At 40.8% G+C, this 22660-nt stretch overlaps 2 protein-coding genes across 11 annotated transcripts in view; one reads left to right on the top strand and one right to left on the bottom strand.

Moving 5' to 3' along the window:
* Positions 1-371, bottom strand: part of KLHDC1 (kelch domain containing 1) — a 55036-nt gene extending 54665 nt beyond the window's left edge. The window contains exon 1 of the mRNA XM_036269953.1: positions 191-371. Within this exon, the coding sequence (XP_036125846.1) occupies positions 191-286 (96 nt within the window). The 5' untranslated portion in view covers positions 287-371. The remainder of the gene's footprint in view (positions 1-190) is intronic.
* Positions 372-5642: 5271 nt separating this feature from the next.
* Positions 5643-22660, top strand: part of POLE2 (DNA polymerase epsilon 2, accessory subunit) — a 30718-nt gene continuing 13700 nt past the window's right edge. For 3 of the 10 annotated variants that reach the window (XM_036254279.1, XM_036254259.1, XM_036254231.1), the window contains exons 1-9: positions 5698-5770; positions 7809-7909; positions 9076-9151; positions 11584-11661; positions 11809-11902; positions 17730-17804; positions 20201-20284; positions 21130-21186; positions 21835-21883. In XM_036254279.1, coding sequence (XP_036110172.1) covers positions 5703-5770; positions 7809-7909; positions 9076-9151; positions 11584-11661; positions 11809-11902; positions 17730-17804; positions 20201-20284; positions 21130-21186; positions 21835-21883 — 682 coding nt within the window. In that variant the 5' untranslated portion in view covers positions 5698-5702. Of the gene's footprint in view, positions 5771-7808; positions 7910-9075; positions 9152-9725; positions 9750-11583; positions 11662-11808; positions 11903-17729; positions 17805-20200; positions 20285-21129; positions 21187-21834; positions 21884-22660 lie in introns of those variants that run through there. The other 7 variants (XM_036254301.1, XM_036254287.1, XM_036254268.1 and 4 more) reach the window with 6 other exon arrangements.

Raw genomic sequence — 22660 nt, 5'->3', positions numbered from 1 at the left:
GGACACAACGGCGGGTGGCGTCACGCCCCGGGCGGCCGGAGGGCGGGCGCGGGGAGCGCCGGGCGCGCCGGGCCGGGCCGCCAACCCCCCGCCTCGGGCCGGGTGTGGGCGGGCGCTCGGCGTCCGCTCGGGCCGAGAGGCCGGGCAGGCTCCCAGCGCGAGTCCGCCCCGTCCCGCCTCTTCCCCTTACCACGTAGCCCCCCCACACGTAGAGGAAGTTTCCGTCCACCACGGCGCAGTGGCCGCTGCGCTCCTCGGCCACGCAGAACAGCGGCGAGTCCTCCATCCGCGCCGTCGCTGGGCCCAGCCGCTCGGCGCGCCGCAGCCCTTGCCCACGGAGCGGCCTCCCCGGCCGCCCGGCTCCTCCACGCACGAACGGAACGCGTCGAGGACCGAGATTGGTGGAAGGCGGAAGCAGTGCGTCTGCGCCGTCCCGCCGCCGCCCGGAGGCCGAGCCTAGGGCGGCGTGGCGGGTTGGGGATGCCTTGGGTCTGAGTAGTGAGGGAGGTGCCGGGGCTTCTGCGAACCCCGCCACCCTCTGATTCACGTCGCTGGGAGTGTGTCGTTTTGTCCGTACAACCTAACTGTATCCGACTCGCTGGATAAACGGACCTCTGGTCTGGGGAGAGGGGCGCGTTGATGCAGTGTGACATCAATCAGCATATTAATAAATTAACATTGTGTGTTTACCTTTTCCATTCAATCTCCGGCTGAGATGGTTATCCACAAGAATTGTGTGTGAGTGTGTGTGTGTGTGTGTGTGTGTTTAATAGACATATTTTTTTTAGGAATTTTCTAAAACATACCAGCAATCTAGGCCTGGAGGTCAAACCTTGTCCACGGCCTAATTTTGTAGGGCCCACAGGGTAAGAACGTCTTACATTTTATAGTTTGGCTCAGCGGTTAGAGCGTTGGCCGGTGGTGCAGAAAGACCTGCCTTTGGTTCCCACTAAGGGCATGGACCTCACCGCGTTGGGGTCGTGTGGGTGACAGCCACTCAAGGTGTCTCTCACATTCATGTTTCTCTCTCTCTTCCTCCCCACTCCTCTCTCTTCTTCCCTCTCGCTCTATCTGAAGATAAATGCAAAAAAAAAAGTCAAGACTGATATTTTGTAACTCATGAAAGTGATATAAATTCAAATTTCAGTGTCTGTAGGTAAAGTTATGTTGGCACACAGCCGCCCTAACTCACTAAATATTGTGGATGGCTGCTTCTACACCATATCCACAGAGCTGAAGAGGCAGAACTGAGGAGTTGCAAGAAAGACCACGTAGCCCACACTGCTGAAAATACTCTGTTCCCTACAGAAAAAGTTTACTAACCCTTGTTATAAAATGTTACTGAAGTAAAACTAAGGCCAGGAGGGAAGATAATCTACCAGTGTCTGTTAAGTGCACTTGTCCAAAGCCACTCTGAAGAGATTGTGGCTACCCACCACTCAGAACAAGCTTATCCATTCTTATTCAGTATGCACTTAAGTGTTGGCTTGCTGTAGATAGCTGGTGCTAAGGCTCTATTACTGTAATATTTGTTCTCTAAATGAATGAAAAAGTGAATTTTAAGATGCATAAGACATAGTTCTACTACAAGGACTTCAAAGTCCAGTCAAAAGGAAAGATATGTAAAGAAATTCATGCCGGCCCTGGCTGGTTTCGCTCAGTGGTTAGAGCGCCGGCCTGAGGTCCCGAGAGACCCGGGTTTGGTTCCCCCTAAAGGAATGTACCTCGGTTGCAGTTTGTCCCTGGCCCTGGAAGGGTCATGCGGGTGGCAACCACTCAATGTGTCCCTTTCATGTCGATGTTTCTCTCTCTTCCTCTCTCTCCCTCCCACTCTATCCGAACAAAAAAAAAAGGAAAAATGTCCTCGGGTAAGGAAAAAAAATTCATGCAGTGTGGGTTGAGAAGTAGATTAGAAATGTGGACAAAATACAGGAGAAAAATGGGAAGGAAAGATGTGATCTATTGGAGAAGGAGGTTTACAAAGGGAGACACTTGAGTTTTTCTTTTTCTCTCCTCACCTGAGGATAATTTTCCTACTTATTACCAGCTAGAGTGGGAGGGAGGGAGGAAGAGAGAGAGAGAGAAACATCAATGTGAGAGAGACACATTGACTGGCTGACTCCTGCATGACCCAGACCAGGGCCAGGGATCAAACCGCAGCCAAGGTACATGCCCTTGATCAGAATCGAACCTGCAACTCTTTGTTCCTCAAGCGGACACTCTAACCACTGAGCCAGACTGGCAAGGGCTTGATTTTTCTGACAAACTGTATAAATAGTTCAGTATGACTACAAAATGACTGTGGATGCAGCCATGGATAAAGTTGAAATAGGCTATCTCAAACAGCCTTGTTTGCCATCCTGAGTCGGAACTGCAAGACCCAAAGGATCTTAAGCAGGGAGTGAATAATGGAACTTGATTATTAGAACATTTACTTTGGATAGTTGGGCAATCAGGAATGAAGGCAGCAAGGTGGATAGCACATAGCACATATCTGGTGTAAGCACTCAACTAGGTGCTTAGTAAATCAATGGAAGTAGCAGTGGCAGTAGTTGCTGTTATTAATATATGTAACTTGGTGGTCCTTTGTCCCAGGAATCTCCTTTCCACCTGCAGTGGAATTCCAAAGCCCTCACTAAGATTTTTGTGAATTCTTAAAAGGTTTATAACCTCCTATTCACCCCTGGCTATAAATTCCTACCATTACCGGAATAATTTACAGATTATGGATCTTCTCCACAAGAAGCATGCTAATTCTCATCTCTGATGCATCACCCCAGACATGAAACTCAGACTTGGGAGAGTCAGGGAATGTTTCCAAGAGAAAGTAAAGTCGAAGCTAAGAACTGAAGGATGAGTGGAAGTTGTTTAGGCAAATGGAGGTGAAGAGGGAGGGAAGTGTTCTTGGCAGATGGAACAGGAAAGAAAAAAAGAGTTGCCCTGTTCACTTTATCCTAATATGAGGAGATTTGGAGCATTTTAAGTAGAGAAGTGACTCACAAGTTATTATGTTTTAGGAAGTTTATTCTGACAGCAAGATTGGTGTCCTAGTAAGGGCCCCAGCCATGGAGATAGAAGTGGTTAGGTTTCTGGAAGTCAGATCAAGATTTAATTTGAGATTAACATTTTTAGCAAGAATACTTCAGAGGTGATGCTGTATATGTTATATTGCATTATAACAGTGACAATGCAAATTAGCCCACTATTTGTGATGCAAGTTTGATGCTTGGTAAAGGTGGTAACCTTTAAGGATTCATTTTAAAAGCAAGTTTTGCCTGTGTATTATTAGCCAATAGTCTGTAGGATGACACTTTGGAACTGTGCAAATGTCCTTTTCCCTTTTGCCTAATGGTTTTAGCACTGTATATTCTTATTCTCTCCACTTCCTTGTCCATAATAATTTGTTTCTCGTTCTTTTTTATTTATTTATTTATTTGATTGATTTTTAGAGAGAGAAAGTGTGTGTGGGGAGGGGAGGGAAAGAAGGAGGGAGAGAGAGAGAGACTCAACTTTTACCCATTTATGCATATCACTGGCTGTTTCTTGTATGTACTCTGACCTGGAATTAAACCCACGATCTTGGCATATGGTGACACTCTAACCAACTGAGCTACCCAGCCAGGGCCCATTTTTTTCTTGTTTATTTTTCTGGTGGTTAAGCAGATACAGTCAATCTTCATTATTTGTGCATTCTATATATGTGAATTCACCTATTAACTAAATTTACTTGTAACACCCAAATCAGTATTGAGACGTTTCACAATCATTTGTGAATGTGCGCAGAGCTTTGAAAAATTTGTTGCCCGTTACACATGTTTCTAGGTGAATTTGAACAAGGTGACGTTCTGCTTTATTGTTTCATCTCTTATACTACAAAAAAAAAAAAGTTTCCCTTTTGAGGTACATTTAGTGCCACATTTTACACATTTTGTGATTTCTTTTGGTGATTTTGTTGTTTAAATGGCTTCCAAACATATTGCTGACATGCCATCTAGTATTCCAAGGCACAGGAAGGCTGTGATATGCCTTAAGGAGAAAATATGTGTTAGGTAAGCTTCCTTCAGGTACAAATTATAGTGTTGTGAGCCCTGAGTTCAATGTTCATGAATCAATAATGCATATTACAGATGTCTTTAAATAGAAATACATGTAAAAGAAGGTCATGTATTGCTGAGTTGATGAAAATGTAAGGAGAGGTTCATAGGAACCTAGGAAAAATGAGTATTTGTTAAATAAATATTGGCAACAACTATATACAACAAAACTACCTCAAATAATAAGGATTGTATGCTTATCTATTTTTATTTTCTCTCCTTTCTTACATAAAAATTCCAATTTTCTTTGCAGTTTTTTTTTTGTTTATATTTCACTGGAAATATACAGAAAACTATGTTCAAAAATCACTTCTTTATGATGTTACCAATTTAATATATGGTTAGGTATATTGGTTTGGGTATGCTTTTAATTTTAAGTTTACTTTTTTCTTTTATATTTTGTTAATATGTAAAACATCATGAGTTGACAGTTAAAATGCTCACTACAAAGAAAGTTCTCATTGCCATCTTTATCCCTTCCTGCCCTTTATGGTTAACCATGTTTTTAGTGTCTAGTATTAGTGTCAGAGGTTTTTTAAAGTGCAAAAATAAGAATATGTGTACACACACGCACGCACACACATGCACGCACACACATTTCCCCTCCTTTACCATACTTTGCTTGTTTTTGTTTTTAAGTTAACACATATATTCTGGAGGTTACAGTAGTACATCAGTAGTTCAAAATTGTCCTCATATGTTATAAGGCTGCGTGTTCACCTATAAGCATTCCGTGGTTTTATTCAACTCATTGGAGCAAGACTTTAGAAATTTGGCAGATTAACTGTCCACTTGCTGGAATCAGACTGAGTTCAAATCTTGACTCCACCACCTTATGAATCTTTCATTTTGAGCGAGCCACCTATTTTTGTGTCTCAGTTTTCTCATCTGTAAAATGAGGATATTGAAAAAGTAGCACACAATTCATTAGAATTTATGACCATACCGCAATTAATACATCTACAGCACTTATGACAGTTATGGCACACAGGAAACCCTCAACTTTTATATAAAAAGCGTGCTGGTGGGAATGATGGTGATTTTTTAGCTATTTCGAGTGAATGTCAGGGAAAACCAAGTAGCGACATAGAGTACTTCCAGGGCCCGTATAAAGCCGAAAGCATGAATACACAAGGACCCCCGCGTCCCGGGTAGCCGGACCGGAGTCACGGAAAGGTCAAGGGCAGCGAAGAGAGTGGCTCAATGATGCACCTGAGCTAAGGTAAGCACATTCCCAACCAGACCCTGGGAAGGGCACTCCCGTCCTTCATTCTAGGGCAAAAAACGAGTTCAGGGTCCTGTCCTCCTTCAGCCTACACTGTTCGGGACTGCAGCCGCCAGGCATGAGGAGCCGCAGTGCTCTCCGTGCCAGAGAAGCACCGGTGTCGACTCGACGTCGGTCCCGGGCTGACTGTAGCAGAGGTAGAGAGCACTCGCGCCGGGAAGGGGCGGAGCCGGGAAGGGGCGGAGCCGGGAAGGGGCGGAGCCGGGAAGGGGCGGAGCCGGGAAGGGGCGGAGCCGGGAAGGGGCGGAGCCGGGAAGGGGCGGAGCCGGGAAGGGGCGGAGCCGGGAAGGGGCGGAGCCGGGAAGGGGCGCCAAAACGCGAACATGGCGCCAGAGCGGCTGCGGAGCCGGGCGCTCTCTGCCTTCAAGCTGCGCGGCTTGCTGCTGCGGGGGTGAGTCAGCCGGGCACCCGGCGGGAGGGAAGAGCCAGGGGCAACCTACCGCGCGGGGCGGCGAGACTCTCCGCTCACCGGGAGGGCTTTCATGTTAAACGACAGAGAGACCCTTACAAAGCTCGAAGAAGCGAAGTGCTGTTGGCACGGTGATCAGGCCGCGATGCCTTCCTAGGTTTTTCCGACGTTGGCACAGAGTCGAAAAGTTTCTCCCAGGTGGGACGAGGTTCCCCTCCTGCAGGTGCCAAACCGAGTCGGAGAAACAGCGATCTGTATCGTAGCAGCGGTTTATTAGCACTGTGACTTGGACGCTTATCAGCCCCCAAAGTCTTCGCCTCCGCAAAATTGGAATAGTAGCTGAGCGCCGGACCTAGTCTTCGAAGACGTCAAATGAGAGCCCCGGGAAGGCCCACAGGCATGTCAGTAGCTGTCAGTTATATTGTTCCAGAAGTTGTAGGCCCTGCCAGCCGTCCCAGTTTTGGATCAGGTATTATTCCAGAGAGAGTTCCTGGAGAGTTAAAAAGTGGGTAGGTTTGAAGCATGTTCCAAGGTCTGCTGGGTCATTTTCTTTTTCTTTCTCTTTTTTTTCTCCTCTCTGCCCCTCTCCTTCCTTCCTCCCTCCCTCCCTCCCTCCCTTCCTCCTCCTCCTCCTCCTCCTCCACCACCACCACCACCACCAGAAAAATCAGAGATACTGGATGAGCCTAATGAGATTTGGCAGGGCCAGATCCTGTCATAGATTTATGGGTTTTGGTCTATTCTCAAGATTCACCCAAAATGCATGGGATTTTAAAGACTCAACATCAAATATTTATGGACCACCTTTAGTGTGCTTAGCACTCTGCCAAAGGACAGCACACTTCAAATTCTCAAGGAGTATCATCTATAATAAATTGGAGAGAGGTGACATCCACACGTGAAATATTCAATAAGCAACCCAAGATAGAGAACAATTAGTGTGATGAGTATAACAATAATATTGACATAAAGTGTAATGTTGTGTGCTGCAAATACAGAATGGCATGTAATTAGCTAATTATTTAAGGGCACAGTGTTCTTTCTGGAAACTATTGGTATTTAAATCAGAGATTCATGTAATTTTTTTTAAATTCAGCTTTATTGAGATTTTTATTTTTGGTTAGAGAGTCATGTGTTTTTGTTGTTGTTAATTCTCACCCAAGGATATTTTTTCCATTGATTTTTAGAGAGAGTGGGAGGGAGGGACAGGGAAAGAGAGAAACATCTGTATGAGAGAGACACATCAATTAGTTACCTCCCTCAAGAACCCTGACCCAGGCTGGGAATGGAACCCACAGCCCTTTGGTGCGAGAGCCGACGCTCTAACCACTGTGCAACACCAGCCAGGGTGTGTCTTGCTGCATGCCTATAACTCTGTCTTACTTAACTTAGATACTCCTGAATGTTGGAAGTGAGGGGAGTAAGTGAGCTGGGCTAAACCCTTCTCGTTTCAGCCTTTCTTCAGGGATCTTTTTGTTAAGTACGTAGCTTTTTGCCACAAGTATGGGCCTACAAAGGAGAAATGCTCTTCTACAAAAAAACGTACAATTTCTAGATCACTGAAGGAGAAAAGTGGTGTGATCAGATTCATGCGATTTGATATGAGTTCCTTAAGTAAGTCTGTTGTGTTCAGGACACTGACGCAGATGAAATGCTGCCTGGAGTGTATGGTAAGAAATGGTACAAGGCTAATGTAATGTATCACATCTAAGGTATATATAAGTGAGGTTTTTAACAATTTCAGAAGAAAGTGGGGATTTCAGCAGGTAAGGTTGGTCTAGGAAGGCTTTTTAAAAGAAGGATGTGATTTGGAACTTTAAGAATGGTTATGCTGACAGGGAATAATAGAAGGAAGAATTTATTTAGAAAGTGCAGGAAAGGTGGGTACTACTTGCAGGGAGGAATGAGTGGATCTTGATTTTAAGGCCAGATTGATGAGTGTTTGCCAGTTCTAGTCATAAAACTTTTAGCCTTGATTACCAATGGCCTGCCTCATCTCTTCTTTCCATCTCTTATCAAGTGAAGCTACTAAGTACCTCACAGAAGCTCTTCAGTCTCTCAGTGAAGTAGAGCTTGAAGATGCACTGGAAAAGATCATCGATGCAGTTGAAAAGCAACCCTGTAAGTAACATTCTGATAGTAAATTGTTAATATACTTCTACATCCTCAACTAGACTTCTAGACTTAAGTAGAAGTTAAGGAGTCAGTATTAAGATGTCCTTCCCTTATGAGACATGCCCCTGGTAGCACTTCTCTCAAGGGGTTCCTTTGGAACCTCATTACATTAGCCAGAGACCCTTTTACAGTCCTTCCCCCTCATAGAGCTGTCACTGCCATATTTCTGCTCCTAACTTCTGATTTTGATCTGGTCCTTTGGGACCACTTTTGTCTCGCTGCATGCCTATAATTTTGTCTTACTTAACTTAGGTACTCCTGAATGTTGGAAGTAAGGGGAGTAAGTGAGCTGGGCTAACTCCCTTCTCGTTTCAGCCTTTCTTCAGGGATCTTTTTGTTAAGTACTTAGCTTTTTGCCACAAGTATGGGCCTACAAAGGAGAAATGCTCTTCTACAAAAAAATGTACAACTTCTAGATCACTGAAGGAGAAAAGTTGGTGCAACTTGCTGTCATATAGTGGATAGATGTCAGTTTCTTCACTTACATAGGAGAAACATATTCTATAATATAGAAGAAATTGCTATTATATCTCATTTTCACTTCTAAAAGCAGAATTTAAATATAACTTTGCTTTCAAAAATTAATTTATAGTTGAAAATATAGAAAATGATTATATTTAGAAAATTAGTATTTGTAAAATTAAGGTGGGATGTGGTATTTTGCCTAGAATGTACCAAAGTGGCTAAGGGCACCCAGTCTAGAATCAGACTTGGGTTGTTCATAGAATATCTCTTTAATGGGAGAATGCTTGTACAGGACTGAGCATAGTGCCCCAGGTACATTATTGTTATTATTACGCTCATGGCTACTGGAACATAGCACTTGTGATAAAAAATTATACTGATGTAAACTTATGAAACCTAGGAGCTTACAATATTACTAAATAGTATTTAGAACCGTAAGGCACTACAAGTGTATTTGAGTGTGGAAAACTAAGGTGTTTAAGTTATGGCTTTTGTTAATGTTCTGACCTAATACTTTTTTCCTCCTAAAAACTAAAAGAACCTCTGGGTTAGTGTCTGCAGATTATTTGTTGGAAAAAAAGCTATCTGTTGGAAGAACTAATTTTTATGCCTGTTTTTAAAGCTTGACTTTGAAATTCTCTTTTCAGTGTCATCCAATATGATTGAACGGTCTGTAGTGGAAGCAGCAGTCCAGGAATGCAGCCAGTCAGTAGATGAAACTATGTATGTGGAAAAAATCAACTTTCCTCCCATGTTGGAGGTGTTATTGAGTGTTTATTTTAAATTATTTTCTTGGGGAGATTAATTAGTGATCAACATTTCTATAGTGATTATTTCCTAGTGTTACCTTTTTTTTTTTTCCTCATCCGAGGACATTTTTTGATATTTTTTGTTCAGATAGAGTGGGAGGGAGAGAGAGAGAGAGAAAAAAACATCGACGTGAAGGGGACACATTGAGTAGTTGCCACCCGCACGACCCAACCAAGGCTGGGGACAAACTGTAACCGAGGTACGTGTCCTTAGCGGAAACTGAACCCAGATCTCTCCGGACCGCAGGCCAACGCTCTAACCGCTGAGCCAAACCGGCCAGGGCCCTAGTGTTACCTTTAAAGTGATAGCCTGCATTATAAACTTCACTATCAAATGACTCATCTTTACTATCTTTTCCTAGGATTTGAGATAATCGTGTTGTTTGTACCACGACTGCTTTTACCTCTTATGAATGAAAGAATTGAACATTCAGAAGTATAACTGACTTTTGCTTTTAGGAAAGTACGGAGCCCAGAGAAGTTGAGACTTAACTTGGGTCACGTGGTAAATGGTAAATGGGGTAGAACCTCAGTTTTGTGACTTGCCCCAACTAGTGCTATTAGAGCTTAGGAATTTATATGGCAATCATTTTCCTGGATTTTATTTCCCTGAGTGGCCCTCATTCTTTCCTCCTTTTGAATGTGATACTTTGAAAATTCACAGGGTTTAACTGGGAGAAAAACAACTGGGAAAATGGATAGAGACAGTTTTAACTTTAACAGTTTTTTTCTATTTGGGGCAACTGATATAATTGAAAGGAGTCATTACTCTTATTTTGGTCAGTAGTTTTAGTTCCCTGTAAGAACAAAAACCTGCTAAAACAGTAGAGAAATTGTGGAATTTTAACTTGATCCTTAGAAATTCATTATTTAAGATATTAGCCCTGGCCCATTTCATTCAGTAGTTAGAGCATCTGCCCGCAGACCAAAGTGTCTTGGGTTTGATTCTCCATCAAGTGCACGTACCTCAGTTGCAGATTCAATCCCTGGCCCCGGTTGGGGTCGTGTGGGAGGCAACCAATTGATGTGTCTTTCTTACACTGATATCTATCTCTTTCCCTCCCACTCTATCTAAAAAAAAAAAAAATCAATAGGAAATTATGCTCAGGTGAGGATTAAATAAATAAAATAAAAAAAGATACTAGATACAGTGATATGCTCTTAAAGCCATCAATAAAAACTCAAAAATAGTATCAAAGAGTAAGGACAATAATCATAAAATAGGCATTAAAGTTATCAGTTGTTTCTGTCTATCCGTTTATATGCTGTAGTCAGCCAATATGGAGGTCCAGTGGGGACTAAATGGTAAACAGCCTTAGTAATTTCAACTATTAGAAAGTCATATAATAGAATGAGAGAGGCTCTCATTTTTATAGTTGGAGAAATGCCATAATGAGTTTAATAACTTACCAAGATCAAGCCACTAGAAAATGGTGGAGCTGTGCATACTTCTAGATTCTCTTCAAGTCCAGGATTCTCTGCTACTCTATACTTAGTGCTACCACTAGGGTAGCTTGTACGTTTTTTGACCATTTTCAGTTTTCTAAATAAACAGGTATAATTTTAGGGAAGATTTTTTTTTTTTTGGTTGGAATAATTATGCAATAGTGCTGTGACTTTTAAAACCTCTTTCAAACATGGTTATGTTATTAACTCTCTGAAAGTAAAACTAATTTTTTATTTTCCCTTTCTAAATATGTCAAGGATATGACCAGGATTTGGAGGGTTGTTTTTCTATTTTACATCTTTTTCTGGGATACTTTTGCATAATATTTTGGAATAAAAAATTGTTGACAATGAATCATATCCTTTAATAATATTGTAGCTCATAAAAGGTAGTACATATAGGGAGAGATTTTTTTTCAGATGTGACAATTTTATTTATTTATTTATTTTTATTTTTTATTTTTGGTTAATCCCCACCAGAGGATATTTTTTCATTGATTTTTAGATAGAGAGGAAGGGAGTGGGGGAGAGACAGAAAGAAACATCAATGTGAGAGAGATACATTGATTGGTTGCCTACTGCACGACCCCATCCGGGGCAGAAATCAAACCTGCAACCCTTTGGTCCATAGGCTGACGCTCCAACCGCTGAGCCAAACCAGCCAGGGCCTAAACTTTTTTCTTTGTTTGAGAATATTGGCAGTGCTTTCTTGTGCTTAGAGAGGAAAATGGACAAGCTCAATCTTTGACTCCTGTATTATTTTTAACACTATAAGAAATTGTATATATGACCTGTAAAAAGTATGTATGAATGACATAAGATTATAATGCAAGCTTTTATGTTTAACTAGAATGCTTATGTTTTAGTAAATCAGGTATGTTTTTGTGGGATGTTTTTCAGAGACCATATTTTCAATATCATAGGAGCATTTGATATTCCACGTTTTGTGTACAATTCAGAAAGAAAAAAATTTCTTCCGTAAGTATTCCACCTTTTGATTTTGAGTGAATTTCCAAATGTGCATTACTTTCAGAAGGTATATGTTCTCAAATGTAATTTTCATCCTATCTTGGTATGTTATGATAGTTATAAATAGGCTTTCCTTTTTTTTTTTTTTTTTCATAGTCTATTAATGACCAACCACCCTGCACCGAATTTATTTGGAACAGCACGAGATAAAGCAGAGCTGTTTCGTGAAAGATATGCCATTTTGCACCAGGTAAGTTGGGTGGTGGGAGCAGGGAAGAGACTGTTTTAATTTAGGTAAAAATTGGAGGTAATAAAAGGATGGAATTTTGTAGTCTAAAGTTTGTCATTCAGTAGACAGATTTTTGGGCTCTCTACGTTTGAGACCTTGGAAGAATACAGAAATAAAAAAGATACTTTCCCCTTAGCAACCATGATGATAATAAAAATAGCTAACATTTATTTTATGCTTTTGATATGCCAGGCACTGTTTATGATGTTATAAACATTATTTACCTTATTTAATCATCACAATATCAATGTATATATAAATGCTATTATTCCCATTTTACAGATGAGGAAACTGAGATCTAGACAAGTTTAGTAATTTGCCCAAAGATCACATCTGATAACTAGAGAGGGTTTTAATCCAATCTGTCTGACTCTGGAGCCCAACATTTGCCTACTTCACTAGACTGCCTTCAAGCAGCTTATGGTTAATGAAGTTAAAAACATTGGCACAAATAAAATATAAAATAGAATTTTATACATGCTATAAAAGAGATACAAACAGAAGGCATTCGATGGAAAAATCAGGGAAGGCTGCAAGGAAGCTATGGCACTAGACATGGACATTGATTACTTTGTTCTTGTGGCAGTAGGGGAACGGTAGTCATAACTGTGAACATAGACAGCAAAAGGACTCTGTCCACTTTGTGTGGAGAGGAAGGCTCATGAAGAGGAGCACTATGGGATAACTTTGGAAAGGCAAGTGGGAGTCAAATTGTGGGAGCACCTTGTGTGGCATTCTTGGAAGTTGGGACTCTGTTGTCTTGGTACAAGGAGCCTTGGAATACCAGAGAGACTCACTCACAGCTTCCTCTACCAGCATATTTTAGGGTGAGTTAGAGTGTGAGAGAAGACTCACAGAGTCTGTGGTATTAGTACTGACATAAAAGATAGCCAGGAGGAAGGAAATAGCAGGTGGAGTAGGCAGAGGGGACAGCACTGGAGCAGTGGAAGCCGTAGTTCGTGATGACTGTTTGGGTGTGAAGGAGAAGAGAGACAGTGAGGACTCAAAGGTGATTAAGGTTTTGGATCTGAGAGAGTAGAATGGTAGAATGATGGTAATATGCTAACAAATAGGAACAAGAGAATATTGGAGGAAGATGATGACTGGTTCTGTTTTAAATTTTGAGTTAAGGTTATAGTAGGGTATCAGGTAAAAGGTGTGTCTGGGCTAAAGAAAGCCATCTGGGTAGAGAGAGATTTAGGGTGCATCTGCCTGCAGTAACAGATGGAACTATTTAGGGGTGGGATCCTGAGAAGGAGGGGCAGTAGAAAAGGGAAGAGGATAGAATTTGGGGGCCAGGCTAGGATAGTGTTATATGGCAGAAGCACAAGGTTTTGAGGTGGAAAGGACTGGCAGCAGGTGTAAGCTATGAAAAGATGGAAGAGAATGAGCCTTGAAGCTGTCTGTTCTCTCCAGCTTCCATTGCCTGCATAACGCTGCCAGGTTGGTCTTCCTCAGATGGAGCTCTGATCCATCATGACTTGGAACAGAATTCTTTCCAGGAATTCTACTGCCAATTGAATTAAATACAAATTATACTTAGTATTTGAGATCTGTCACCCCTTTTTGGCCTAATCTCTTCTTATATTCTAATCATACTGTGCTGGAGCCAAAACTGAAGTTTCTAATGGTTTGTTTCTTCCACTGTTCTGTGACTTTGCTTACACTGTTCACTCTCTAGCCAACTCTTCCCTCTTATCTCTATTGTTGAAACCTCCTAATTCTGGAAGGCTCCTCTCAAATTCCTCCTCTTTCCTGAGGCTTTTCTTGATCTCCAGTTTATTGCAGTCTCTTTCTGCTTTCAACCACTACTCAGGAGTTCTCCATCACTTACTGGAGTTGGCCTCACCTTGCATTTGGGGTGCTCATCCCTGTCACCGAACTATAGACTCCTTGTTTGTTTCCTCTGCCCATTTAGCATAGTGCTTTCCACAGGGAAGATGCTCAGTAAATACTACATTTCTCTCTCTTTTTAAAATTATGTCTTAAAGCCTACTATATTATTTTGGGTGTGTCACTTAACCCTCTGAGCCTCGTGGTTTTTTTCCCCTCATCTCAAATAAAAGGGTTACATTTTATTTTAATCCATTCACATTTTCATCGCAATTGTCTTCCTAAAAGCAAATCTAATTTTATTGTTATTTTACTTTTTAAAAATTTTTTTATTTATTTTCTTGTTACAGATATTTCTCCTTTTTGACCCCATTGGCACCCCCCTCCCCACCCCAACCCCTCCCCATCCCCGGCCTAGTTGTCCATGTCCACTGGTCATGCATACATGCATATAAGTTCTGTGGATTATCTCTTCCCACCCCCTCTTCTGAGGGATGTCACTCTGTGCCCTACTTCCATGCCATATTCCTCAGACTGTTATGTTCATTATATTCCGTATATAAGTGAGATCATGTGGTATTTGTCTTTTTCTGCTTGGCTTATTTCACTTAGGATAATACTTTCCAGGTCCCTCCATGTTGTCTCAAAGGATAAGAGATCTTTCTTTCTTACTGCTGCATAGTACTCCATTGTGTATATGTACCACTGCTTTTTTATCCATTCGTCTACTGATGGACACTTGGGCTGTTTCCAGATCTTAGCTATTGTAAATAGTGCTGCTATGAACATGGGGGTACATATATTCTTTCTGATTGGTGTTTCAGGCTTCTTAGGATATATTCCTAGAAGTGGGATCACTGGGTCAAATGGCAGTTCAATTTTTAATTTTTTGAGGTAACACCATATTGTTTCCCATAGTGGCTGCACCAGTCTGCATTCCCACCAGCAGTGTATTAGAGTCCCCTTTTCTCCACACCCTCGCCAACACTTGTTGTTTGATGATTTGTTGATGGTGGCCATTCTGACAGGTGTGAGGTGATACCTCATTGTTGTTTTAATTTGCATCTCTCTGATGATTAGTGTTGAGCATTTCTTCATATGTCTCTTAGCCATTTGTATGTCCTGTTTGGAGAGGTGTCTATTTAGCTCCTCTGCCCATTTTTTAATTGGGTTCTTTGTCTTCCCTTTGTTGAGTTGTATGAGCACTCTATATATATTGGAAATTAACCCCTTATCTGATACATCATTGGCAATGATGTTCTCCCATACAGTGGGTTGCCTTTCCATTTTGATGGTTGTTTCTTTTGCTGTGCAGAAGCTTTTTAGTTTGATGTAGTCCCATGTGTTCATTTTTTCCTTTGTTTCTGTTGCCTTAGGTGATGTGTCAGTGAAAATTCTGCTTTGTATGATGTCCGAAATTTTGTTGCCTGCATTTTCTTCTAGCATTTTTATGGATTCACGGGTCACATTTAAGTCTTTTATCCATTTTGAGTTTATTTTTGTGTATGGTGTAAGTTGATGGTCTAGTTTCATTTTTTTGCATGTAGCTGTCCAATTTTCCCAGCACCATTTATTAACGAGGCTGTCTTTACTCCACTGTATGCTCTTGCCACCTTTGTCAAATATTAATTGAGCATATTGCCTTGGGTCCATTTCTGGGTTCTCTGTTCTGTTCCACTGGTCTATATGCCTGTTCTTGTGCCAGTTCCAGGCTGTTTTGATTACAGTAGCTTTGTAGTATAACCTGATATCTGGTATTGTGATCCCACCTACTTTGTCCTTTTTCAAAATTGCTGTGGCTATTCGGGGACTTTTTTGGTTCCATATGAACGTTTGAAGTATTTGTTCTAGTTCTGTGAAATATGTCATTGGTATTTTGATGGGGATTGCATTGATGTTATTCTACTTTAAAATCTTTGTTTTCCACCCATCTGGTGTGGCTCAGTGGATGAACGTTGTCCCATGGACTGAGAGGACCTGGTTCGATTCCTGGTCAGGGTATTTGTCCAGGTTGCAAGCTCGATCCCCAGTAAGGGGCATGCAGCAGGCCCCTGATCAATGTTTCTCTGTCACATGGATGTTTCTGTCTCTCCATTCCTCTCTCTAAAAAGTCAATAAAAACATATTTAGAAAAACATTCCTTTTAGCCCTGGCCGGTTTGGCTCAGCGGTTAGAGTGTCGGCCTGCAGTCCTGAGTGACCTGGGTTTGGTTCCCGCTAAGGGCAAGTACCTCAGTTGCAGTTTGTCCCCAGCGGTGGCAACCACTCGATGTGTCTCTTTCACGTTGATGTTTCTCTCTCTGCCTCCCACTCTATCTGAACAAAAAACGAAAAAATGTCCTCGGGTGAGGATACAAAAACAAACAAACAAAAAAAACATTCCTTTTAAAAAATCTTTGTTTTTCATTGTCTATAAGATAAGCTTCTTGGCTTGACACACAAAGTCTGTATTGTCAGGGCTCTTTTATTGGAGATTACAGAAACCTAAATTGACTAAAAGAAAGGAATTTATTGGCTTGTATTCTAGAGAAGTCTAGAGGTCCCCGTTTCAAGCATGGCTGGGTCCAGGTGCTCACACAATATCATGAGGCATCTGCCTCTTTCAGTCGCCCAGCAGTTTTTCAAATTGATTTTACTTTCTAACAAGTTCTACCTATGAGGTGACAAGATGGCCACTAGTAACCTTAGCAGTAATTTCTTATTGGCCCACCTTGAGGCCCTTGCTTACTCCTGAAACAATCAATGGCCAAAGAGATGGAGTACTTTCATTCATTTGGTCTTGGTGGTCTATGTATAGAAGGGGGAAGGGGCACCAACCCTACCTAAACTACATGAACTGATTGGGGGAGGGAGGGTGTTCAGAGCAGAGGCTCTAGCTAATCTCTTGCCTTATCTGACATTCTGCCTCACACACCTCATGCTCTAATTGCAAAAGTTCCTAAATACTTTACTCTTATAACTCTGTCTTATGACACACCCCTTCCTCTGCCCCAATTGTCTTGTCTCAGCCTCCTTTTGTTTCTTGCTAGCAAAGTGTTTTTGTTGTTGTTGTTTGTTTGTTTGTTTGTTTATCATTTAGGATCTTGTTAAATGGCCTCTTCTGCCAAGGGTCCTTATTTGTTTTGTGACCTGTTGGCACTTCTCTCTCACTGGCCCCATACTCTGAGGATGACAACTTTGTTTGTTGTCTTCACATCCCAGGCCAGAGTGTGCTGCTGCCAGGTACACAATAGACCTTTAAATTTAACAACATAATTTTATTTTTTATCCTTACCCGAGGACATTTTTGCATTTTTATCTTCAGATAGAGCGGGGGGAGGGGGGCTGAGAAAGGGAGAAAGAGAGAAAGAGAAACATCGATAAGAGATAGATACAACGAGTGGTTGCCACCCTAACTGGGCCTGGGGACAAACTGCAACCGAGGTTCGTGCCCTTAGCGGGAACTGAACCTGAGCCTCTCTGGTCCATGGGCCGACGCTCTAACCGCTGAACCAAACTGGCCAGGGCTGTTTTTATTTTTATTTATTTATTTATTTATTTTATTTTTTAATTTTTTTATCCTCACCCGAGGACATTTTTCCATTTTTTGTACAGATAGAGTGGGAGGGAGAGAGAGAGAGAAACATCGACGTGAAGGGACACATCGAGTGGCTGCCACCCGCACGACCAACCAGGGCCGGGGACAAACTGCAACCGAAGTACGTGCCCTTAGCGGGAACCGAACCCAGGTCTCTCCGGACCGCAGGCCGACGCTCTAACTGCTGAGCCAAACTGGCCAGGGCAGGGCTGTTTTTATTTTTAAAATTAGATTTCTAGATTAAGTTATGTGGGTTTTTGAATTTGTTGAGAATAGATAATAGAAACATTAACTTAAGTAGTGTTTTGTCAGGATACTATTTTATTGAGTCTTGGTTTTAAATGTCTGCTTCAGTAATTCATGTAACTCTTTTTTATAGAGGACCCACAGACATGAATTATTTACTCCTCCAGTGATAGGTTCTCACCCTGATGCAAGCGGAAGCAAATTCCAGGTTAGAACATTATCCTAATTATTTAGGGGTTGTAAGTATGCAAAATTAATATTTATTGCTTATTCTAATTTATTGAATTTTAAATTAAAATGAACCACAAATAACAACTATCTAATTGACCTGTGCACGCCCACTGTTGATAAAGTCCATGTCCTATGTCCTGGGTCCTACGAATCTCTGTTACAAGCAATTACTTCCTTCTTTGGGGCAGGTGCTGAGATTGTGGTAGTCCCCAGAGAGTCTCTGGCCACCAAGACAGATCCCTACTTCTCCTGGTCCATTTGCTATGTACTACACTGGCTTTCTGTCCAACTCTCAACTTATCCTTCGCCCTCACTCGTACTCCAAAATATTGGTCCTTGCCCAGCCTATCCCGCTAGTGACCACCACACACTTGTTCACCTAAAATGTACTATATCAGTTGGAATGAAAACTTTATATGGGCACTAAAGAAACTACTTTTATAGAATGAATGAGAGCACAGATGGGCCACAGGGCTGTTGGGACCCGAGGAGCAGAGGTGAGCGGGAGAATTTTTTTCACATGTGCTCCTTCTACTTTTATACCTTATACCTCGGAAAGTGATTACCAACCAGCACTGTCACTTGTTCCGGCAACACACCTCATCACTATCAATCCATCTGTGGCTCTGTGCCTCTCCCCAGAACACAGAGCCCTGCTGGGGAATCATTAGTTACTTGTGTCTGGGCCCTACCATTTCTGCAAGGTTCCAAATAGGTTCTGAAGAGACCCAGCCTCTTCTGAGGTTCATCAAATTCTCTACCAAGTTAGATTAGAAATCATGATGATGAGTAGTCTCATAGATACTAAAACAATAATACCACGTAATGCTCAAATTAATGTTTGATGACAATACTAAGGACAAGACATTTATAGTATTTGACACTTTCTGCTTTTAACTTTTATTAAGAGAAAAATATATAGTATGTTTTGGAAATTGACATTACTTATATTTCTCGAATACACACACATACATACATACATACATACATACATATACATATTAGGTTTCCTATGGCAACTTTGATACCCACAATGTGGAAGCAACAGTTCTCCTCTCCTCTTTGTCAAAATAACTTTAAGTCTTAGCTAAATAATTTATTGTTCTTTTCAGTCTTTCCAGACTGTTTAATTTTGTATCCCTGATGATACATTCCCTATTTGAACTACCACTTATATATTTCCACTGGTGATCTCTTTTTACAGACTGAAAATGGTGTCCTTGGGAACTCTTTCTTGTAGTTCTGTAGTCCTGTGTTGCTTGCTTGCTTCATCAGTTGATTGGTTGATTTTATATTAATTGCAATATTTTTCCCAGTCTTTAAATTGTATTTTTATTCTCTTAACTGTCTTTTTAAAGAACTTAAGTTCTTAATTTTATTGAAGTCCAACTAACAATTTTTTAATTGGATAATATTTTTGGCATTGTTTCTAAGAAATCATTACCTAATCCAGTTTTTAGGGTACAGGTCTGGTATATCTTTTTCTTCAGATTTATCCCTACATATTTCATTTTTTAAAAACTATTTTAAAAATGTTATACTTCTCTGTTGCTTTAGGTTCGTGGTTTTTAAGAGGAACGCCAATGTCAAATGCTAACAGTAATTATTACAGAATGATGGGATTACATGTACCTTTATTTCTTCTCTATACAAATTTTTTTCTATGAATATATTCTTTGTAATGAAAACCATTATGTGGTAAAGATAAAAGAAGCTCTACCTGGTAATTCCTATAAAAATGAAAAATTATATACCTCTTCATCCAGCAATTTTATTTAGCTTTTTTTTAGGTTGAAATAATACTTTCGAAGTTTATTTGATTTTCTACTGTAAAATAGGTATAAATACTAAAACGTACACTCAAATTTATTTATTTATAAAAAGATTAGTTTCTTAAAAAAATTTTTTTTTCTTTTAATTTACTGATTTGTTGGGGTGGGGAGTAGAGAGAAAGAGAAACATTGAATTGTTGTTCTACTTATTTATGATTCTTGTATGTGCCTGACTGGGGACTGAACTTGAAAACTTGGCACATTCTGGATAATGCTACAAACAAAATACCCAGCCAGGGAGATTGTTTTCTTAAAAGAATATATTTTCGCCCGGCTGGTGTGACTCAGTAGTTGAGCATCAACCCATGCACCAAGAGGTCGCTAGCTCTATTCCCGGTCAGGGCACATGCCCGGGTTGTGGGCCAGAACCCCAGTGGAGGGTATGCAGGAGGCAGCCAATCGATGTTCTCTCTCATTGACATTTCTCTCTCTCTCTCTCTCTCTCTCTCTCCTTTCCTCTCTAAAATCAATAAAGAAAAAAATATTTTTAAAAGAATATATTTTCAATCTTTAATATTTATTTTATTTTATTTTATTTTAGCTTAAAACAGTAGAAACCCTATTGGGCAGTACAACCAAAATTGGAGATGTAATTGTTCTTGGAATGATAACACAGTTAAAAGAGGTAAGTTAAACTCAATAAGCATCAAACTTTTTTTTTCTTTTCTCATTTATCTTCAGATAGAGCGGGAGGGAGAGTGGGAGGAAGAGAGAGAGAGAGAAACACCCATGTGAAAGAGACACATCGAGTGGTTGTCACCCACACGACCCCAACCAGGGCCGGGGACAAACTGCAACTGAGGTACGTGCCCTTAGCACATACGGGAACTGCACCTGGGACTCTCTGGTCCGTGGGCCGATGCTCCAACCACTGAGCCAAACCAGCCAGGGCAAGCATCAAACTTTTATGTGCACCCTTTGGACTCATGAAATGTCGATTACATATAGCATTTCTATAGAGGTACAGGAGCATAGTCTTCGTTGAAGGTTTATACCTGAGTTACCTTGTAGCCTTTTCTGTATTTGGTTTCCTGGTAGATGTGAGAAAGGAGTGCTTTATACAGGCCACCAGATTGCATAGTCTGAAATCAGTCCCCCATGACCTCCGGTTGCACTGAGAGTACTGAGTTTCTGAACAAGCAAAGCTGCAGACCACATCTTGGTTCCTTGGAGACACTGTTGACTCTCTTAGGTGAAGGCACCTGGTAAGGTCCTTATGGCAGCCAGCAAGTGTCCCTCTTGCCATCTCTTGATCTTCAGTGGTCATACTTTGGGTACCTAGGAGTCTGAGTCTCAATTAAGTAGTTATCTAGTAAATGGAAAAGCCTACAGTAGAAATTATTGATTTTTTTAAAAGTATGCTATACTGTCTACTATATTCTGTTGTCAAAATTGTCAGTGTTTTAATTATTTTATCATAGTACTCATTTTTACATAATTGTGGACATATGTCTTTTGATTTGTTTTTAGGGAAAATTTTTTCTGGAAGATCCAACAGGAACAGTACAACTGGATCTTAGTAAAGCTATATCCTTCACTTTTATTTTCTTAAATCTGTGAGTTAGGAAAATTGATTCTATATCATTCTCAAATGTAACTATTTGGTTTCCTAGTGTAAGTTTCATATGGTGGTGGTATAGGAATTTAGAGACACATTCTAAATAGAGACCACAAAACTTTAATTCCCTTCTTAAAAAAATGTTTTTATTGATTTTTTAGAGAGAGAGGAAGGGAAAGAGAGACAGAAACATTGATGTGAGAAACATCGATTGGCTGCCTCCTGCACGTCCCCTACTGGGGATCGAGCTTGAAACCCAGGCATGTTCCCTGACTGGGAATTGAACCAGGACCTCTGAGTCCATGGGACGACACTCAATCCATTGAGCCACACTGCTGGGCAAACTTTAATTCCCTCTTATTTGGAAAATCCAGACAAATCACTGAGGGAATTAATAACATGCTAAGAATGATATACACTATCAATATTACCAGGCTACATCATAGAATCAGACATAGGGACATTGACACCTAAAATTTTTTAAGGTATGATATATCCACAGTTTCAAAAGTGAAGTCTTTAATTTATTTAATTTGGGTCCTGTTGGGCCCAAAATGTATGTTAACTATCACCACCTCACACATAGAAATAAAATTATTTTCCTTAATTGTGTATACCAATTCCATAGTGGTTTATACACAGAGTCATGCTTTGTCTTAGCAGAAGGTAAGTCAGTATACTTTTTTCCTGTTCTCATCATTCTACAGCAAAACCATTTCTACATTAGTTAAAATATGTCAACATGGCATAATTTGGGGGAACGTTGATTATAAGAGCATACCTCTGGCAACTTTAAATGACTCTCAGACTGCTGATTGGCACAGGTTTCTTTTTGGGTTAATGAAGTATTCTGAAATAGTGGTGATGATTGTACAACTTGTGAATATCCTAAAAAACCACTGAATTATACACTTTTAAAGGTGGATTATATATGTGCATCATATCTGAATAAAGTTGAAAAAACAACAACAAATTTTTTTTTTTTTTTTTTTTTTTATCCTCACCCGAGGATATTTTTCCATTTTTTGTTCAGATAGAGTGGGAGGGAGAGAGAGGAAGGGAGAGAGAGAGAGAAACATCGACATGAAGGGACACATCGAGTGGCTGCCACCCGCACGACCAACCAGGGCCGGGGACAAACTGCAACCGAAGTACGTGCCCTTAGCAGGAACCGAACCCGGGTCTCTCCAGACCGCAGGCCGACGCTCTAACTGCTGAGCCAAACTGGCCAGGGCAACAACAAATTTTATATACAGTCATAAAATGAAACATTTCCTAAACTGTGTACCTTATCTCTCTTTACTGACACATCTGTTGTGAATAAAATGAAGAGTTTCCACTCTGAATCTAGTTCTGTTTCATGAGGTTTTATTACTTTGTTTTGTTTTTTTAGTAGAACTGAGACTGTCTTTGGATCTGAAGTTGTTAACTAGCTCAGTGGGA

The sequence above is a fragment of the Molossus molossus genome, unplaced genomic scaffold (genome assembly GCF_014108415.1).
Source record: "Molossus molossus isolate mMolMol1 unplaced genomic scaffold, mMolMol1.p scaffold_m16_p_1, whole genome shotgun sequence".
NCBI lineage: Eukaryota > Metazoa > Chordata > Mammalia > Chiroptera > Molossidae > Molossus > Molossus molossus.
The sequence above is the reverse complement of the archived record's forward strand: the minus strand, read 5'-3'. Positions and strand labels throughout refer to the sequence as shown.